Below are 21,753 nucleotides of genomic sequence, written 5' to 3' on the forward strand. Positions count from 1 at the left end.
TGTATTTTAAATTAAATGAAAGAAAATAATTACGAAGTCTGATCGATGGATAATTTCAACCATAATAACAAAAACCTATCCCCCCCCCCCCGGATAAGTTAAGTCCGCCGTGGGACTAACATCAGCTGTTTAGAAGCATATCAAACCATTTGATGCGGAAACATACAATTTCAACAATTCCTCACAAAATTTCGGGGGGGGCCCGGGCCCCCTGGGCCCCCCCCATAAATCCGCGCCTGCTGGCATCCTCATTTTCTGTTTCGTTAGCGTATAGCCTACATAATGTCAGCATCCATCATCACCACAAAAAGCGTTTTAAAAACAACTAAATAATTCGAGAATCAAAAGCAGCTGCGATAGCGTGGTGAATAAGCTACTCAGTTGGGCTTAGGAATTTGTAAATCTGATTTTAAATGAATTCTTGAAAGTGAAAGGCCAGCAAGTGCGATTGATGCGGTGTCAGCAATAGAATCCCAAAAAGAGTTTTATCCAAACATTTACAAACTCTTGATAATTTTGGCTACACTTCCAGTCACAACTGCTTTTGCAGAAAGAACATTTAGCTGTCTACGACGCTTGAAAAGTTACCTTAGAAGCAGAAGCACTATGGGGCAGGACAGGCTTTCTGGACTAGCTCTCATGCAAATCCATCGTAGGCCTACTCAAATTCCAAGCGCGGAATTGGTGTTAAACGAACTTGCCAAATCAAGTAGAAAGTTAAACATTATACTCTAAACTAAAATGTCATTTTGCATTTGCAAAGTCAACTTCTTTGGGCCTACAAACATAAAAACTTGTTGAGCCAACAAAATGTTTCAGGATTGTAATTTGTAATTACCATGTTGAGTTTATTCATATGCAGGGGCGCCGGAACGATTTTTGACTGGGGGGTCAAGATTACGAAAAAAGGGCACTTTTGTTTACTAAAAGGCCAATTTTTTTTCAAGTTAAGACATAGCGATAATGCTAATCTATCAGCTCACTATGTATTGAGTAATGATAGTCTACAAGTGTCCGGTATACAAAGAAGGGCATCATGCTATTTTATAATGATGTAACCTACTGTCAAGCCTTAAAGCAGCCTGCGGCCATGGCCGCTAAGTAGTGCTTGAATGAACCGCCGGTGCTACCTCCTCAATTGGCCAGGTTTGGCCGCCGGTCTCTCCTAGCCAATTATTTAATTTCGCAATACAATGATCGTGGATTAACTGTCGAAAACATGCAGTATCAAAGAGTGACGCAAAGTTAGGTCAGCGCGTCATAATCGCCACTGTTGCATTGTGTGGGGAATATTTGTTATTGATGGAATATCCAGCTGCGATCGCCAGCGCTGTAAGTCTTGTTTGTAATTCCCGACGTTTATTTTAACAAAGTCTTAATCCGAATTGCTAATTTACATCGGCTGGCAATATTGTCGTTTTTATGTCGATTTGATGTTGTCGGACATTGAACCGTTGTTAAAAAGGAGAACAAAGTTAGTTGACATCAATGGGGAAAACATGTTTTGATCATATTTTGCAAAAATTATGCTTCTTTTAGTAATGTCTTTTAGTAATGTACATCATTGAAATAGCTAAAACCTCAATTGCTAAGGCAACAGGATCAGATGTCAGTAGATGTAACAGAAAAAATATTTCGCACTTGCTAGTGCATCGTCAGTTCTGATAAAGGGCAGTTAAAGCCTACAAGTAATGTTTTAATCATTGAAATACTTATTTTATTACCTTGCCGTCATTGTCAACACATGTCGAACGTTGTTTTTCGTTGCTAAAAAGAATTCTAGGGGAGTAGCGAACTTTTATAAAATCAGCCACATTGGAGACACTCGTGCGAGTGTCGTTTGAATAGTAGGGAAAAGTGGGGCGTGTTGTCACAATTTTTGCAAATCAGCATATATTTTGTTCTGTACCAATGGTATCGAGATGCTTGATAGTGCAATTGAAAGAGGTATCATTCGACTTCTTTTAGCTATAGCTAAAGTTTTTCTGGATTATTTCGTTTTTACATAAATGCATGTTTAATGCAAGTGAATGGGCTGTGACAACACGCCCCACCCCGGGGCGTGTTGTCACAAAATTTCTGCACATGCTTTATGACTAAAATATGATAGAAACCAACAAAAAATGGTTTTAATACAGGCTGAACGAATAAAAAAATATGCGAAATGCAAAAAAATTTAATTTACAACATATTTGTAAAAATTTCATGCCCATTGTCAAAAACAATAAAAATGTCATCTTGAGAATTATGTGTCACTATCGAATATATGTGTGTATCATTATCTAATATTAATTTTTATTTCCTAAAAAAGCGTTGTATTTTAACAAATGCGCATATTACCTCGTTGTATAAGCATAAATAATTTTTTACGTTTCTTAATATTAAAAATGCACACCACGGGGCGTGTAGTCACAGCTGTGACAACACGCCCCGTGGTATGAAACCACTTGGTTTCCACAACCATGTATACATCTTTACTTGCATGTATGATCTGTTTGGTATGATGAAACGAGCAGGCTTGAAGCTATGGCATCTTTCCTGATCAGTTATGTTCATACCTTAGTTTGCCAGACCACTTTTTAGTTTAGTTATAAAACCTGATTTTGCCCAAAATTCAATGGCACTCCTCATAATTTCTGCTGTGGTGACAAATTTATTAACCTTCACTGCTTGTACGAAAGAGAACTGAAAACTATGCCTTCCATTGAACACTCGTGGTTACATGCTTGGGTTATCACATGGAAATCGTGCTGTGACAACACGCCCCTGTGACAACACGCCCCACTTTGCCCTACTGGATTACAATCCCGATAAAGCAGTTATTGCGTGGTGCAGCGATTCTATTGTAGGACGTCGCCCAGGCCCAGACTTCAACAACGCTAAGTGATCATTTTAGCATTGTTGCAAGTTTAATTCTATTTACTTGTGCTATCGTTATTTTTATTTTGTATTTTTGCCTCCAAGCACGCAGATTTGGCCGCCGAGAAGGAGCTCCCGGTAGGCCACGATGGCTGCCGAAAAAAAAAAACGAGTTTTAAGGCCTGTACTGTGTTGCAAAATTTTGTGCCGTAAATATTATTTTGAGGCAAAAATGAAAGATTATAAATAGGCTAAAAGCGAATAGCAGAAATTGTTATATTGCAAAATGTGCAGTAGCTTACATGACTTTAAAAGGGCACCATTGCCCCCCCTGCCCCTCCATCTGCAGAAAATTTGAGGGCAGGGGGGCATTCGCCCCCCCTGCCCCCCCCCGCTTCCGGCGCACCTGTTCATATGTATCTGTTTGTTTATGTTGATGTAAATATATGTTATTGCTTATTGGTTAATTTATGACTCCAGTCGTGCCAATGCAGTTCGTAGCCTGCAGATGTTGTATTTTATTTGTAATCGACTGAACACATTACTGTATTATCGTAATTTTCTTCCTTGGGTAGTCATAGCTAAATGAGAAAAGGTTACAAAGGCTAGTTTCCTTTAATGCTGTACTAAACAAAACCGTGATTGACATAAGTTATGACCACTGAACCGTAACATGGTAGTGCCACACACTCTATCAATGGGCGAGGACATTAACATAAAAATATCACAATGCATCATTTTAATGTTTATTCTTTGATAAAAATTAAATGCCCCCCCCCCTCCGAAAATATTTGCTGATTTGCTGGTTGCGGGCCTGCCAGAGCTGAAGGCAAAAACACTCGGCCACTAAGCTAGTCTCGTCAGAATAAAACCAATCAAATGTGGTAAAGCATTTACAGTATAGGTTAATAGCAGAAACAAAAAAAAAAAGAAATGTAAATTTGGCTAATCAGAATAGGCCTAATTCAAATCAACAAAGACGCTTTGAGGCATGAACATTTGTTTGGTGGCATAAAACTGGATCGAGAGTTTTTATAGAGATTGCAAGGGAATGGGATGGGATAGAATGGAGTGAGAGGCATATTTATCATGTTTTTGAAAAATTCATTTTGAAAATTTTGATCGATAAAACTAGTCGTTAATTCTTAAATTGTACAAATACTTTCAAGTATCTGGCAACTCTGGGATACCAAAGTAAATAATAAAAATAAACGAGTAGTGAACTATTCAATTCAATTTATCTTTCTTTGTCGGAAAAAAACAGCAATGATAAAGTTACCAACAGTTTACGGGAATAAAACCAACAAAAGAAAACGGCGGCAAAACCAAAGAAGTAAAACGTGCATACGATGTAAATTTAAAGGATACGTCGATGAAAGTAAATTTAAGCACGGCCACCAAACCTATACTTTGCGATGAAAAATGTCAAAGATTGAGTTTCCGTTTGATTACGTTTCTCAAACTGATATAGGTTAATTCGATTTTCGATTCCTATTCTATTAAACCAATGCGATGGTTGTTCGAGAAGTCAACAACATTCACAAACAAGCATCTTCGTGAGTACTATAGTTTCACTTCAGTCGTTTACTGTAAATGCACTAGCCTACATTGCTCTTGAATCATTCTATTTGTGTGAAAACGGAAACAATCAATCAAACAGTTTGAGAAACAATTAGGCTACATTGTATGACAGCAAGCAGAGCACTTTGAAGACCAAAGCGCTAACTGTGAACATAATATTTAGTTTATTTTAGTGTATAAGTACGGTACGGTACATTTGACAAAAGTCCGAGAAAAAAGTAGTAGGCCGATGCTATATCAAACACATAACCTAACATTTCAGCCATATCGAAGCTACATCCCAGAGAGAGGCACAAAAACATGCGGTTATCTGAGACAAGGTAACCCCACAAATAAAAACAAAATTTATCCGATAGAGTAAAAAGTATCCTAAGCTTGCCCCCTAACAAGCTCTTAACACACAGTGGACACGCATTACCGCGAACACAGAACACATAAACGCAACCGCACCTACACTCCACCAACCTGCAAAAACATATTGAAAATACCGAAAAAACAAACAGTCATCCAAGTGAGATACGTCTGATATTTCACATGAATTGACAATACACAGCCATTCCAACGTATTCCATCTCGCTGCAAGGTTGAACCAAGAACGGTTTTTAGCAAGAATTAAAAAGATTTCCAGCCTAAAGTTCGAAGCACATTCTTCGTTATCCAGTAGGTGTTGTCCAATTGCAGAGTTACTAGATATCTTTTGAATACTGAAAAGTATGGTAACGCCTAGAACATCACACAACTAAGGCGAAAGAGCCATGTCCATTGAGTCCTGTCTTCAGTAGCGTAGCCAGGAATTTTGAAAGGGGGGGTTTTGACCACCCAACGGCGGGGGGTCTGGGGGGCCTCCCCCAGAAAATTTTGAAAAATTACTTTGAATTTGGTGCATTCTGAGAGCATTTTCAACAAAAATGTGGGTACAAATATTTCTGTAAAATGGTGCTGTCCGGTAGCATAGCAAAAGGATAAGATCATGTTTTCTTCGGCATTTTTCGGAAAAAAAAGCTAAGTCTCTGTGTTTTCTTGTTGCTAATTCCTGGCTGAGATGTTTAAATGTTTGGTATTGGCAAAACTCGCTCTTTTAATGCAATTTTGTTTAAAATTAGGCAATTTTTTTTTAGACTGAAAGCATCATTCTCAATATCGTGACGTCACACGCGTGCCAAAGGGGGGGTTGTAACCCCCAAAACCCCCCCCTTGGCTACGCCACTGCCTGTCTTTGTCATGAATTACCAAAGGGGGTGGGGGGACTTATATACCAGTCCCAGGTATACAAGTTCTCTCATTTTCGCAAACCATCATTTTTTCCCGATTAGTTTTATTTTTTCAATTTCTCTTTCGCCTGAGTTGTGTGATGTTCTAGGTTTTTCCAAAAAGTTGATTGATTGATTGAATCTTTATCCTCGGACTGGGAAAGCTTCTTGCAGAGCTTAATCCTGGCAGTTTCGCATACTTGTAGAGGCTTCGGATCACTGACGCAGGCCCGGTCACCGAGATTGACAGAGTGAAGTTTCCGATTGTTGAAGTCTTGTTGCCGGGGAACTATTCCATCCATTATTGTTGTAATGCTCAACCCTGTGTTATTGTTGTGTCTTGCCTGCCTTTGGTATAAAAAAGCAAACTCTCTCCCGAAACTATATTATCATATCTGCAACAAGAGAGGTATTCCTGTAAACCAGCTCAGAAACATAGAGCGATGCGGAAGAAAAGTAGTCAAATTGAGATTGGACAAACCATATTTGGAAACATGCTTAAATTTAAAAATATGCCCAGAATTTTTGAAATTTAAACCGCCACGATTAAGTGTTTATAAAAAGCCAGATGAACTCTATCAAATCATTGTAACCAGAAAGTTAAAAGAAATTAGCCGAGAATTGCGCATTGTGGAAACTGGAAAGCAAATATGACGAAAACAAGACACAGACGCTAGCAGCACTCAGTTTCTTTCAGAAAACATGTTTAGTATCTTTGCTGTCAGAACAATTTAAATTCTTTGCAAAACAAACTCTTGATGTTCACCAAAAAAAGCTCACTAACCTCTGGCGACAACAGCGAAACAAATCTCCTAATTGTATTATAAATTTGAGTAGCAAGAAACTCAGTCTATTGGAAGAAGACGCTTTGCGGTTTGGAATAGACCATCACATTTTGCCGAAAAAAGTTCAAATTGACAGCATAAAAACGAACATGGAACATTTAATTTACTCGGCAAGGAAAGAAAAAGAAATCACGCTTGACGACGAATCTAAGGATGAAATTAAGTTTATGGTTAAACGATTCATGTCTGATGCTAAACGTGCTTGCTCTTCAAAACGAAATCAAATAATACATCGAACTCTGAACACTCTATCAAAAAACAAAGACATCAAGATTTGCAAGTTTGATAAAGGAAAAGGGACAGCAATTTTAAACACCTCGGATTACTATCTGAAACTGGACTCTATAGTCAATGATGAATCAAAGTTTGAACGAATTTCAGACAGCGGCAAATCACATCCCATCATTTCAAAAGAAAAGTCAATTGCGTACTACATCCGTAGGCCTAAGTACTTTAAAGACTTCCACAAACAATTGATAACGAAACTGATTCCATCGGGCAGTAACCCCGGTAAATTACACGGCTTGGTAAAAGTGCACCTGTTGTTTCTATGATAGGCTCTCCGGAATATGAACTGGCAAAATTCTTAGATAGCATGATCAAACCGTACATTCCAAATTCGTACATGCTTAACTCCACAAATTATTTTTTAGAAAAACTAAAAGATTATTCTCCGTCTTCTGGACAGATGATGGTCAGTTTTGATGTTAAATCTCTGTTTACGAACGTACCTTTGAAAGAGACTGTTAACATCATTGCTGACTACATTTATTCGGAAACAAAACCAACTCAATTACCTTTCAAGCGTGACGTATTTGTCAAGTTAATGAATTTAGCTGCCGAAGGCATATTTATGTATAAAAACCAATTGTTTAAACAAATTGACGGTGTGGCCATGGGATCTCCATTGAACCCTACTATTGCTAATTTTTTTCTGGCACATTTGGAAACAAAATTATTTGAAAAGCATCTAGCATTTCACCCGAAGTTGTTCTTACGTTACATTGATGACATTTTTGCTGTATTTAATAAAGAGACCTCATGTGAAACCTTTTTAGATATGCTGAACTTTCAACATAAAAACATTAAATTTACAATCGAAAAAGCACGTGAAACCCTTCCTTTTTTGGACGTAGAAATTAAAATTAATGCCACTGGATTTGATACTTGGGTTTGGCGCAAACCAACTCATACTGGTTTGTTTTTGAATTTTGATGCATTATGCCCATTGAAATGGAAATCTGGTTTGATCATGTGCCTATTAGCTCGGGCTAAAATGATTTGCTGCAATGATGCTCTTTTTAATATTGAAACAGAGAAATTAAAACAAAGGTTCTATAATAATGGCTATCCAAAATTGTACTTTGAGAAAATATTGAATCGCTTTATCTCTGAGAATTCCAACCAAAAAGAAAAGGCTGAAAATAAGTTAAACGTGAAGCATTGCTTGTCCATTCCGTTTGTGGGAAAAGAATCCAAAACGTTTGCTCGTAAAATCGGACAGTTTATGAAAAATAAATTTGATGTGGACGTTTTTCCTATTTATAAAACATTTAAAATTAGTTCGTATTTTCAACTAAAGTCCCAGACGCCTTCGTCTCTCTGCTTAAATGTCGTATACAGTTTTACATGTCCGTGTGATTCGGCATTGACGTACATCGGTATGTCCACCAGACATTTGACCACGAGAGTACGGGAGCATCTGAACTTTAGAGACTTAAAGAAAAGTGCCATCAAAGACCATATCATGGATTGTTCTTTTTGCACAGATCAAAAATTCTCTACTGACTCATTTAAAATTTTACGCAAAGGCAAATCCCAATTTGACACAAAAATTCAGGAAGCACTTTTAATCAAACGCTACAACCCAAATTTAAACAAACAATTATTTGCGGGTGGCGCCTCTATTCTCCTCAACATTTATTAGTTGTATCACGTACCCTGTGGTGCAAATTCTTTTGTAACTTAGTCATGCAGTTGCCTTTTCTTAATGTAATTTTTTCGTCTGTCTGTATGTTTTCCACTCTATTGCTTTTAATCGTTGCGTGTTTCTCGATGCTTTTAGTTAGTTGTTTAGTTAGTTAGTTACGGTAGTCACTGTCAAGAAGTGAAATTTATTGTAGTTTATAAATATTTACAGATTCCTGATGAGGACTTAAGTTAAGTCGAAAACGTTTGAATGTTGAACTATTGTAAATATGTAACATACTGTTGTAATGCTCAACCCCTGTGTTATTGTTGTGTCTTGCCTGCCTTTGGTATAAAAAAGCAAACTCTCTCCCGAAACTATATTTTAAAAATTGGCCAATGATGTGTGAGCGGTTACTTTCCACGTTAAATTACGTAAAAAAAACTTCCAACAATAAACATAAAAATACGAAGCAGTGACGACCAACAGAAAAAATGCGATTGAAGGCAAGAGAAATAGAACACAATGTTTTAAAGATTGGCTAATGATGTGTGGTTACTTTCGACGTTAAATTACGTATAAACTTCCAACAATAAACATAAATTCGAAGTCGAGACAATAATGATTTATAAAGTTTTGGTAAAAGGTTTCCGTCGTTCCGGTTGAGTACATTGCAATGTTTTGATGTGATGTTGATGAAGCAACTTTCTACGGTGGTGCGTTCGTTGATAATAATTACTTTCAAGGTTGCCAGGTCCGCGGTTTTCCCGCGGAATTGGGCTAGTTTGGTTGAAGAATTGCAGGAAAAATTGAGTAGTCGCGGGTTGCGGGTTTTTGGGCTTGTTTTTGTTTTTTACTGCGGGTTTTTGGGCTTGTTTTTGGAGCAATGCAAACAAGTACCAGGAATAACCTATCAAGGCTTTGTCAGTCCGAGGATAAAGATTCAAAACCAAACCAATATTAAGCATAAAATAGCAAAAAATCACAACAGTTTTCAATGAAATTCTATAAATTTCGCTTTACAGTGAATGAATCAGAGTGAATTTTAGGTGAACTTTTTCTGTTAAACTGGTTTACGTAGCGCCTTAGCGGAAAAGTGACGAAAACGTCACGTAAAGGAGCAGTGCCGGATTAAACAAGTGCCGGGCCTGTAGCAGATTGATTTGATGTACAGATAATGACTGGGAAGTAATTGAATATTTTATAGATTTGATACTTTTTGATTATAGTGTAGCCGCTCTTGCCCCATCGTGTTTCGCAGATAGGCTAGTTTTTAATCAACTTCAATTTTGAAAATGATCTCTTTCCTGTAGCCTACAATTAGTATACCATCATACATAGATAAATGCATAACAAATTGTCAGTTAGGAAACGTGGTGTCAATGTTGTTTTCTTTAATCGAAGTGAAATACTGTAGTTAGATGTTGTATAGAAGGTTGATCAGAACAGGCAGTTGCCTCCAGCGGAAATTACCAGTTTTTAAAGTTTACAATAATTAGGAAGGGATAAGACGTTGGGACTAAGTAATTTAATCCTACAACTATAATATTCTCCCATGCCATTCCAGTTTGCAAGCCAAAAATTACTTACCAACTATGTTCGACAGCTTTTTTGCAAAAAAAAATGTTTTGCTCACCAAGCGCGGGCCTTGTGAAGCGCGGGGCCCGTAGCACCTGCTACATCTGCTACTATAGTTAATCCGGCACTGTGAAGGAGGAATGGTATGGCTGCTTGTTTGATCTATTAATTATTACCTGCTCCCAGTGCTCTGTCTTACTGTCTACTACCAGAGTGGCACAATTTGTTCTCTCCCTGCTTCCATTGCCCTTCAGCAATGCAGCAGTGGAACGCATTGGGGTATTTGGGGTTACATGGCTCGTTGTGGTGTTTGTTGCAACAAATTTCAACCGACACGAGCCATGTATTGTTTGTTTACCTCGGATATGTACACCATTGAAAGCGACTCCCAAGCTAACACTAGTGATTTAGAAACTAATGCAGACACTGTTTTTGAACTGCTGATGTGATTTCCAAAGTGTAACAATTTAATGTGTTAGTTTGAGTGTAAATCGTTGCATTTATGTGTACTTTTACAGTATTTAATACAAAGGTCGAAGACTCGAAGGTAGCATCAAACAACATAATATTCCAGCAACTAATCTGTTGAACAATCATTTAGTGGTACAAGCAATTAGGCAGAAGTAAACAGAATGAAAAAATAGTTTCAATGTTCCCTTCATCATTGTTTTTTTTGGGCAACGTTTTTGTTGTTTCTTGATACAATTAATTTAAAATCCTTATTGTATCTTGCATTATTGCACATTTAGGACTGTGCCTTGCTGTTTAGGTGTTTTTTTAAGTGTGAGAAATAAGATCTTTGATGATTGATTGTGTTTCGTCAATTTGGACTGATTTTGTGAACAAATTCTTCTAATTTTGGGATAGTTTATACAAGCAACAATATTGGGCTATTTTGGGCTAGTTTGAAATTGCTTTTGGGCTGGAAATTTTGAAAACATCTGGCAACCCTGATTACTTTCATTTTTCAAATTTTTGTTTCTGACCAGTTGATTTTGTGATCCTCATTTAGCATGTGTGAACAAAGGGCTGACTTTTCATGTTCCATATTTTTGACAGGTCTGTAATGTTCTTTGACCCGGGAATTTATGCTGCATTCAGTTTGGCCAATATAAACTGCGTCACAATCATTACACGGAATTTCATAAACAACACCACATTTATTGTGAAAAGGGGTAGGATCTTTTGGTAGTGATAAAATACTGCCGATGGTTCGAAATGGTTTCATAGCGACTTTAACTCCGGCGCGATTCAATGCTCGCCTTATCGACTCAGAAACTTTTGTCAACTACAATTTTGCATTCACGATTTGGTTGATTTCTTTTGCGTTCAGGTTTACTTTATTCTAACGAAAGCTCCTGAAGAGAGTAAGACGAAAGCCTGCAGCTTCGAGCATTGAGCAAACTTCTCGCGATATGGCGAAAGTATGTACAGGTAGATAACAATTATTACTTTAGTGTTTGTTAGAGAATAAGAAAACAACAGCATCAAGGAAATGTTGTTCGGCAACAAGAACGTGAAAACTATAAAGCCAACGTAGCTTTCACCTGCGTGAGAAGCAAAAGTGCTCACGGCAATACTTTCAGTTTCTGTAGTGTCAGAAAACTTCTTTGCTTGACATGGTGCAGAAGATTTTCTTACAGCTTAACGTTTGCAACAAACCTAGCTGAAAAGTTTTAATCAACAAGCTAAGACAAGGTGTTTTCTAGTTTCAAATTTTCTTACTGTTTTCTGAGTAGGCTTGGTAGGTTAATTTTTTGCATATTATTGCCAGATAAAAGTTGCTGGCTTCCCGTGATAGAAAGGCTGTTGCTATCGAAGCATCGGCCAAAAGCAAGCATAGAGTAGGCCTAGTGTATCGTACGCCAATTAAAATTAAAAAAAGAAGTAGCCTATTGAATGAAGTTAGTAAAAAAAACTTTAAAGTGTTACAGGCAGCACTGCTTCGGTAGGCTTTCAGCTGCATAAAACCAACTAGGCCTACAGTACAGTAGTCAGTAGGCTAATCTTATGTTTGTAACCGCATCAAGCCCGCAACCAGGGGGGGGGCATTGGGGGCATTTGCCCCCCCCCGAAATTTTTTGAATTTTTTTTTAACGTTCTATGCAGTATGAAATGTACTATACGTCGTACACGTACAGCCATACTGTAGAGCGTAGACTATCGAAACCGAAAGTAAGCTACGCTGGTTGGAAGCTATGCTAACGATTTTGTTCGACAAATTAGGCTGGCATCCTCATTATCTGTTTCGTTAGCGTATAGCCTACATAATGTCAGCATCCATCATCACCACAAAAAGCGTTTTAAAAACAACTAAATAATTCGAGAATCAAAAGCAGCTGCGATAGCGTGGTAAATAAGCTACTCAGTTGGGCTTAGGAATTTGTAAATCTGATTTTAAATGAATTCTTGAAAGTGAAAGGCCAGCAAGTGCGATTGATGCGGTGTCAGCAATAGAATCCCAAAAAGAGTTTTATCCAAACATTTACAAACTCTTGATAATTTTGGCTACACTTCCAGTCACAACTGCTTCTGCAGAAAGAACATTTAGCTGTCTACGACGCTTGAAAAGTTACCTTAGAAACAGAAGCACTATGGGGCAGGACAGGCTTTCTGGACTAGCTCTCATGCAAATCCATCCTAGGCCTACTCAAATTCCAAGCGCGGAATTGGTGTTAAACGAACTTGCCAAATCAAGTAGAAAGTTAAACATTATACTCTAAACTAAAATGTCATTTTGCATTTGCAAAGTCAACTTCTTTGGGCCTACAAACATAAAAACTTGTTGAGCCAACAAAATGTTTCAGGATTGTAATTTGTAATTACCGTGTTGAGTTTATTCATATGTATCTGTTTATTTATGTTGATGTAAATATATGTTATTGCTTATTGGTTAATTTATGACTCCAGTCGTGCCAATGCAGTTCGTAGCCGTCAGATGTTGTATTTTATTTGTAATCGACTGAACACATTAGCCTACTGTATTATCGTAATTTTCTTCCTTGGGTAGTCATAGCTAAATGAGAAAAGGTTACAAAGGCTAGTTTCCTTTAATGCTGTTGTTACGGCCAATCTCTATACAAATCAAACGTCATATAAAACCGTTCAGGTCTACTGAATCTTAGCGTATTACGTCATGGAATTTTTCCTAAAAATGAGCCAAAATTGCACCATCGTTCGTAAGACTTGTGTCAAACTTGTTTGAACATGAAACATGGCATCACCACCTTTGAACACCTGTTTGAATTGCGTGACAATGTCTTTCATTATTGCGTCACAGTTACTGTCTACGTGAGTTTGAGATATCGCAAATTATTCTAGTCATTTTAAAATTGTTGCTTGAAGAGGTTGGTCGCATGTTTAACTGTTTTGCTTAGTGCTTGTCAGCTGGACGAAAATTTCCGTCTTTTATCCAAGTAATCTGTTCTGTAGTGACAAGTTTTAGTGGTGTACGGCGTTGCATCCCATTTTCGACAGCCAGGTGGCTAATTTTACAGAAATACAATTTGAATAGACGTTTCAAAGGAGTGTTTCTTTTTCGGTCATTACATGCAGACGAACGGATTCGGGAATCTTATGTTACAATTTTCCCACGAAGAGATTATGGTTTACCGCTGTGACCAGCTGTACTAAACAAAAACGTGATTGACATAAGTTATGACCACTGAACCGTAACATGGTAGTGCCACACGCTCTATCAATGGGCGTGGACATTAACATAAAAATATCACAATGCATCATTTTAATGTTTATTCTTTGATAAAAATTAAATGCCCCCCCCCCCCGAAAATATTTGCTGGTTGCGGGCCTGATCCGCATGAAACAGGATTCATTTTGCTTTTAAGAAACTTTTAGGAAAAAGGTAATTTTAAAAAGATCAGACTGTAAAAATTTGACGGAATAGGAGATATGGATGTAAACCCATTTGCTGATCCTTTTGAAGATTCTTCTATTACACAAGCTACACGAGAAGCCAATCGACCAAGTTTGGAAAACTTTGACCCATTCGGAAGCAGTAGCGATGCAACAAACCCACAAGATAGCCCCAACCACCACGTTGCAAAACAGGCATTTGAGCCTCCTCCTCCTTATTCTTTTACAAACAAAAGTGATAATGTGTCTGCTCCTCCAGTGGAGGATCCAGTTGTAGTATCCATTCCTGGTCATGATGAACTTCTGAAGCGCCAGGAGGAATTAGAAAGGAAAGCGCTAGAACTACAAAAAAGAGAACAAGAAATCGGGGCTTTTGGAGTAAATCCGAGAACAAACAACTGGCCGCCATTTCCAAAATGTTGTCCCATCGGGCCATGTTTTTATCAAGATTTCTCTGTGGATATTCCTGATCAGTTTCGACTGACTGTTAAATTACACTATTATGTCCTGATAGTCTACACCTTTGCATTGTTCAACAATGTTATTGTGTGTCTGGTTATATTCTGCTTTGATCCTGATGGAGGTATAATGTTTGGAATGTCAATTTTATGGTTGGTCGTAAAAGTACCACTGGCCTTGTGCTGGTACCGGCCAGTCTACAATGCATTTCGAAACGACAATTCCTTGTACTTCTTTTGGTATTTTTTTGTGACGTTTTTTCACGTAAGTTTTGAGATAGCCTAATCTATTTTTTGTTTAATTTTGGTTGAACATTCTGGTTATGTAAGTTAGGCTGAACCGATAAGTAGGAAACCACTTTTATGACCACGTAAATAAATAGGCCTGCATTCGTTTCGCAAGAGACTTTTCAACCTCCAAACTGTATGCTTGCAAAACAATATAGCCTATAGATTGCAATATTGCATAGGCATTGCTAGCAGTTAAGACTTTAATCCAAGTTTTAGCCTACGCGTAACTCAGCTTAAATCTGTATAAAATAGCCAAATATATATATTACTGCAGCAGATTATATAACTGCAGACAGTGCACACCGTTTCGGCCTTTCGGTCTCTTTAGTGCAGTAGGTTTACTGGGTATGGCCACGGAGATATATATCTCCGTGTGACGTGTTCCCATTTGTGGAACCCCAGCTCCAAAAATGGCACTACTGCCAACCTTGCCAAAGTGCTCAAATTGCAAGCAGTGAGCTTTGCGCAATCCACAGCAAGGTGCCAGTAAAGTGCTCAATCGGCATAAGCCAAGAGCGTCCATAAATGCAGACAGTGCACATACCATTTCGATCTTCCGCCCTCCTCAGTGCAGTAGGTAGGCCTACACATATATATTGCGTGTATACAGTATATATAGGTTATACTTATATAGTATAATTATTTACTTGGTGTATACTTGGTATATATATATAGTACAATTCCGTACATCTGTATAAAATAGCCAAATAAGCTTATTATATATAGCCAGTTGAGCATTTTGCTAGCAGACACTTTGCTGTTGCCTTGCGCATAGCTCACCGCTCCAGCAGTTTGAGCACTCTGTGGCAAGGTGGGTGAAAGTATCCAAACTTGGTTCCTTGCGTACCACAAGTGGAGAAATCACCACGCTGAATTACTTATAATTATATAATAAGGCATTCGAGTCTAGTATAGTAGTATAGCCTACGTTTACTGCACTGGTGAAACCTTAAGGTCGAAACAGTGGCATCCTGTCTGCAGTTATACACTACGATATACTGAAAACTAAAATACCAAAACATAGACATTTTTTAAAGGCATAATTTGCGATATAGTTGAAGATACAATCGTTGGAATCGTTGTTGGAAGATTGAAAATCAAAATTGAAAATTAAAATCAACAGTACATCGTGGGAACATTGAAACTACATTCAGATGTAGAAAAGCAATGATCAAGTTGCATTGATCAAGTTGATCAAGTTGCATGATCAAGTTGCATTGCGTCTGCTGCCCACAACAATTGCACAACGCTTTTCAAACCTTCTGAAGTTGTTTAAAAATGCTTCTTAAAAAGATATCACGAAAAAGTCAGTAGATAAACTTATAAATATAGGGCCTTATGGCGACCTTAAGGTCTTATGGCGATCTACCATGGCGATCTTTATACATCGTTATGCGGCTACCTTATCAAGGTGATACGTCACCTTTCAAAGCAAAAAGTGTTTCAATCTAAGATTTTGAAAATTGGTAAACGCTAGGTTTTTTGTTTTTTCTCATGGTAATTGTGACGTTAATTTCAAAGAGCTGTTAATCTAATACTAAAAAATGTTGCTTCAAGGTTTAAATTGATTGAACAACAATTTTTAAACGATTTGCACAGATGTGTTTTTCGCAGGTGTTGCTGAAATAAAAAAACGAAGCCTAGAGAAATCCTTAGAAAACGCTTTTAACTATTTAAATAAACGTTTTTACAAGTTTTGATACAAAACAAAAAAGTTTACGAAACATTTATCGTTGTTTTTTCTAAGCATCAAAAAAGCTATTTACCAATCAATTACAACACCCAAACAAGTTTTGTGGTTTAGCTAAATGCTCGACTATTAGTAGCCTACATATAGTTAATCTTGTTCCTTTAGTAAAACTAAATGGTATGAAATTAAAACGAAGGCTTTGAAATCTTTTGTTTTTTAGATAATCATCGAAATTCTGAGAGCCATAGGTTTTAATGGATCGGGTTGGGCAGGGTGGATTACAGCTTTGGGACACTTTGGAGGAAGCAGAGGAAACCTTGTTGTTGGTATATACGCCTCTGTCCAAGCTTCACTTTTCACACTGCTAGTTATTCTCGAGTTGATTTTAGTGAAAAGAGTAAGTAAATCTACGGAATTGTAGCCTACTTATAACCGCCCTGATAAGTGATAACTCAGTTAGTGAAGCTCTCGACTTTGTGAACGAAGAATTAGCAAAATCAAACGAAGCTGGTTCGACTCTCGGACAGTGCGCATGAGCAACATATTTTAAGGACAGTTCTCCGTTTAGCGGCTCATTAGATGGAATAGTTATCTGGCAACAAGAAGAAGAACCGGCCGTTCCTCATAATCGCCCCAAAACTCGTATTACCTGTCCGAGGGCACCGGTGAAGCAATGGAACTTCAAAAAAGCCGATTGGAATCAATACAGCCTCATAAGCAACCAGCCTATTGCAAAGTTAACATCACCTAAAACATGCAATGTAAACGAGGCATACCAGGACTTCCGCAACGCCATAATATCTGCTACAAAAGCCACAATATCACATATGGCCGTCGAACCAGCTATACACCATACTGGGACCCTGAGTGTGACTCTTTATCGCTCCCACCTAAACGCCACGCCTAGTAGCCTACTATTTCTAGCACCACCGCCACCAGATCACTTGAGCGGATGAATACGAAGAAGCTTGAGCAATGGAACGACGCCGACTAAACTAGTGACTTCCCACACTCAAGCTGCAAGGCATGGAGCATCATCGACAACCTTACTGGGCGCTCACCAGATTTCCCTCCCCAGTGCCCCGTTTCTGTAAATGCTATTGTCTCTCAGGTAGTGCAGAACGGGTTGTACAAGACAAAAGACCGCAAGGCATCCGCCTTGTCGCAAACGAAGTATCTGCCCTGTAGCGAGTGGAAACACCACAAAAAGAAAGAATCTCTGGAGACTTCACTCCAGTAGAGCTCACCATCGCCCTCTGCCTAGTGAAACCACATAAGTTTCCATGACCGGATAAGATCTGCTCTAAAGCTTTTGCTTCATGCTGGCCCTGCCCTAAGTCCTGCTTAGTACGGTACTGTATATTCCTTACTTCCTACTTGCACCACATCACAATCATAAAAATTTGGGAAAGAGTTTTAGTGTTTGCGCTGTCTAAGCTTTACAAGTCATTAGAGGACCCAAGGAAGTATCGTCTGATATATCCCTTCTGCGTTTCTTTCGAAATCCTCGAAAGACTGAAATATACCAGCGCCAATCCAATCGTCGACGCCATCCTCTCAAACAAGCAAGCTGGGTTCTGGCGAAGAAGATCCACTGTGGATCAGGTGACATTCTTGACTCAAGACATCGAGAATTGCTTTGAAACAAAATATAAAGGCCGGCGCTGACTTTTCTTGAAGTTACAGCTGTCTACGACATGGTGTGACATCGCGCTTTAGGGGAAGGTCTAGTTAGTTGAGCCAGAAATCGATGTTTTTGCAATAAAAATTTAACGACGAACTTTAGGCTACCAAAAATCCGAATCCATCATGATAAATTTCAGTCTTTTGCAGTTCTTGTGAGCATGTTTGTGTTTGCGACTGACCCCGATTCATATCATTTATCGACATTTTGAAATTGATACTCAGCCGGCTCAAATGATACCCTAAATTTCACGGTTGAGCCACGTGTTGTTCACAGTTGATCCACCATTATTTCACTTCCAAAAGATATCCTAAAAGAGAGCTCAATCTGCATCAAACACAATAAACTCTTCTCGAGCCGGCTGAGTGAAATTAAGACACCCATTCGTACCATCCGCTTAGCTTCAGATCAGGGATACCTAGACACTAACTAAGTCTAATATCCCTACTTCAGATCAACGAAGCTGATGGACTAAATATCTACGGCTAATTGGGCAGATCATGAATTGAAATTTGAATGGAAGTTATGTACCACCAGACTCCATTTGTTTATCTCCGACGGGATATCCGTCCCATCGGGCTGCCACTACAGAGACAGGCGTGGGTGCGTCACAACTTCAGTATATTCGTACAGACGTCAAGCTTTTTCGCTTAATCATTTACCAATGGGGAATGGTCTCTTCCTCTTCTTGTGAATGTGGTGCTGAGGAACAAACCGCAAACTGCATCATCGACGATTGTATCACCTTCAAGTCACCTAACGATGTGGAAGGTCTGCGAGTCTTGGATGATGAAATTGCAGCGGACTTGCACGCGAAATTGCAGCGAAATTGCACGCTACGTGTCTTATGTTGAGACTCTCGTTCATAGCCTATAGGCTATATAGCTGTCGGCATGACGACAACACTCTTGGGCATGATGATGGCGAGAGGTGACCAGGACACACAGCTATTATTGATTTACATGCTGATTTATTTTGAGTCCAGATGTGAAGGTGAAAAGCAACACAGCAAGCATAATGTCAAACGAAATGTTAAACAGAAAAACGAGCAGAGGTGGACCTATCAAACGTTGAAATTAATTCATGACCGCTTTCAACAGGCCACTAAATGAGACCACCAACTAGTAACACCAGAACTAAAGACTAACAATCCTAAATTTAGAAATCAGCACTACCAACAACACTATAGGCCTACTATTCTACTGAAGTCTGAAGTCACACACCATGCTTGCAGGTTGCAGCTGCTTAAAAGCCCTATAGTCTGATTGGAGGTGTGTCGCTCAGACCGCCCAAGAACGCCGCGAGAACCGCAAAAATGAACTATGAGCCCGCAGAATTGTACAGATTCCAGAATTTTGAAGCGAAACAAGAATGAGTGACGTTAGAAAGCGAACGTGTGCAAAGCTCGCGGGAGCTACAAAACCAACGACTGGCTGCTGTCTTATGTAGAAATACTTGACCACTTTGTATTTTAGTCATAGGTAGGCACAATGTGCTTTTCATGGAGCCTTACGCTAGTTTAAATTTAAATTTAACGACTGCCGTACCTTTTACGTTTAAAAATATTATCTGTGCGTTGTATTACGGTAAGAAACCTTGTGGTATTGTTACTGCTGTGTTGACTCGCCCCAGGGCTCTCATAGATACCGTATAGCTTGGTTTAATCTTGGACTTAAATGGCTTATCCAAGAACTTTCACGAATCAAAAAGACACCAAAATCAGCGTTGGGTATGAGTCTGTTCTTTAACCGTCATCAGGAGAATAATCTAAACAGTACCGTACATCTGATAAAAACAAAGATAACCCTAAATAATATTACACTAACATGAGAAATATCACCCAAAAAATTCACAAGATGAGTGCAATAACTTCAGGAACAGATACGCTAGCTTCCGGAACTACCCTTATTATTTTCAGGTGGAGTTTTGTTTTGTTATGGATCCTGGTGATACTAATTTGAGAAATGTTTTTGACCTTTGCAGTCCTGACCAAAATGTCCTGAAACAAATAGGCTTTAACTCTCTAACCAGCAATACCGTATAAAAGGTTTCTTGTTTTTCCATTTAGGTTCACACCTTGTATAGGTCAACTGGAGCTACTTTCCACCAAGCCCAGCAAGAATTTGCACAAGGTGTCATGAGGAATCCTGGCGTTCAAACTGCTGCTGCTACTGCTGTGACCTCTGCGGTTCAAACTAATCTAGAGAGGGCTTATTAAGCTGAAAACTTTGATCGTAATCATAAACTTAATCACGGAAACACAATCGTGTAGGCTTGTGCGCGTGTAACAAATGCAGACTTTTTTTTATTTCCGCAAGACCACCAATATGTTACTCCATCATGTTTTATTCCAGTTTTAAATTTATTTATACTGTACACATTGTGATTGTTTCATACTATCTGTAATCACAAGTTTTAAACTTTTACGTTCAACGCAAGTTGTATAGGAACCAATGAAACCGGTCGAATTCCCACTGGTATATGTTGCTTATCACTGTATAGATGTTTTTCGTCAAATTTTAAAGTTTTTCTAAACTTGTTTCAATAATATAACCGGCTAACTTGGAGTTAGGCTGCACTTTTTAGAACAAAAAAGAAGATAAATACATTGTTTTATGAAGGCTTGTTAAACTTTGCGTTTGGTTGTGTTTTTGTCTAACTCTATATTATTTTTGTTCAGTTTAGTTTGTTTTTATTTCTGATCTTCAAAACGAAAAACAATCAATGCCAAACGCAGCAGAGGCTTAAAAAGGCAGAAGTGACAAAACGCAAACACAGTGACGTGCTTGAGACCAAAATAAAATTGTCAGGGTATTTTGTCCCAAACTCAACACTGATAGTTGTTTATCTGTTAGAAATGAACTTTACTGAATTGTTTTCTAAAGAACGTTTTAATCAAAAATGAACAAGTGGTGTATGTTAATCTACCACGTCTGTCAAGTGTCAGGAGTATTTATTTTTCAGCCAATGACATAAAAAAACATATGTACAAGGTTGATACGAATCAGTAGGCTATTCTATCACGTATTGTGCTTTATCCATAAAGACTTTAACCATTCATCAGCATAACACAAATAAAGATATCAGACAAGCATCCAACATTTTATAAATAGACCAAATACACGACTTGGCAAAAATGCATGCAGGTGCTGAGACCAATGGTCTGGTCAGAGATTTCAAGCAGCTGGAAAAAACTATTATTTCATTCAAAAAAAAAGAGAGATTAAAACGTAAATTTTACAAAGCTATGGTGCATCGTAAGTGATAGCCTATGTTATATGGAAACCAACTTGTCAGCTTCACATGCAATTTGAAATGTTTACACGGAAATTGGAGAAATTTCTCTTTTTAGTAATCTTATATTTTCGTTATCTGAGATACGTTTGTTTTTCTTTGTGGTGTGTTTTTTTTTGTTATATCTCTTTTATATGTTAACAGGTAATGACAGGGTTGTTTTTCGTACTCATCAGACGCATGTTTTTCAATGCAAGGAATTTATGCAAGATTTCGGTATGACCAAGTTTGTGCTAAGAATTCGCGACAATCTGAATCATGAAGCATCCATTCTGGAGTGAAACGCTTTATAAAGGCATTTTTCAAATTTCTAAATCACGTACCGTAGCCTACCTTTGTTTTTGACACATTATTCTTACGGGCCTCCAAATATTTTGTTTCATCTGCAAACGAAAAAAGTGTGTTGAATGGTGAAGTTACTCAAATCACTGGTTATATTAA

The 21,753-nt window shown here is 38.2% G+C and overlaps 1 protein-coding gene across 1 annotated transcript; it reads left to right on the forward strand.

Moving 5' to 3' along the window:
* Positions 1–13,906: 13,906 nt before the first annotated feature.
* On the forward strand, positions 13,907–21,343 carry LOC145774637 (secretory carrier-associated membrane protein 1-like). Its single transcript, XM_082585927.1, has 3 exons — positions 13,907–14,618; positions 16,555–16,731; positions 20,087–21,343. The coding sequence occupies exons 1-3, from the start codon at positions 13,932–13,934 to the stop codon at positions 20,234–20,236; spliced, it is 1,014 nt and encodes a 337-aa protein (XP_082442053.1). The 5' UTR covers positions 13,907–13,931; the 3' UTR covers positions 20,237–21,343.
* The last annotated feature ends 410 nt before the right edge of the window (positions 21,344–21,753 follow it).

This window comes from Aplidium turbinatum, chromosome 7 (assembly GCF_918807975.1).
Source record: "Aplidium turbinatum chromosome 7, kaAplTurb1.1, whole genome shotgun sequence".
NCBI classification, from domain to species: domain Eukaryota; kingdom Metazoa; phylum Chordata; class Ascidiacea; order Aplousobranchia; family Polyclinidae; genus Aplidium; species Aplidium turbinatum.

Coding starts and splice junctions, on each gene's coding strand:
- LOC145774637 (XM_082585927.1), top strand. CDS start 13,932: ATGGATGTAAACCCATTTGCTGATCCTTTTGAAGATTCTTCTATTACA. Junction 14,619..16,554: donor TTTTTGTGACGTTTTTTCAC/GTAAGTTTTGAG, acceptor TTTGTTTTTTAG/ATAATCATCGAAATTCTGAG. Junction 16,732..20,086: donor AGTTGATTTTAGTGAAAAGA/GTAAGTAAATCT, acceptor TTTTCCATTTAG/GTTCACACCTTGTATAGGTC.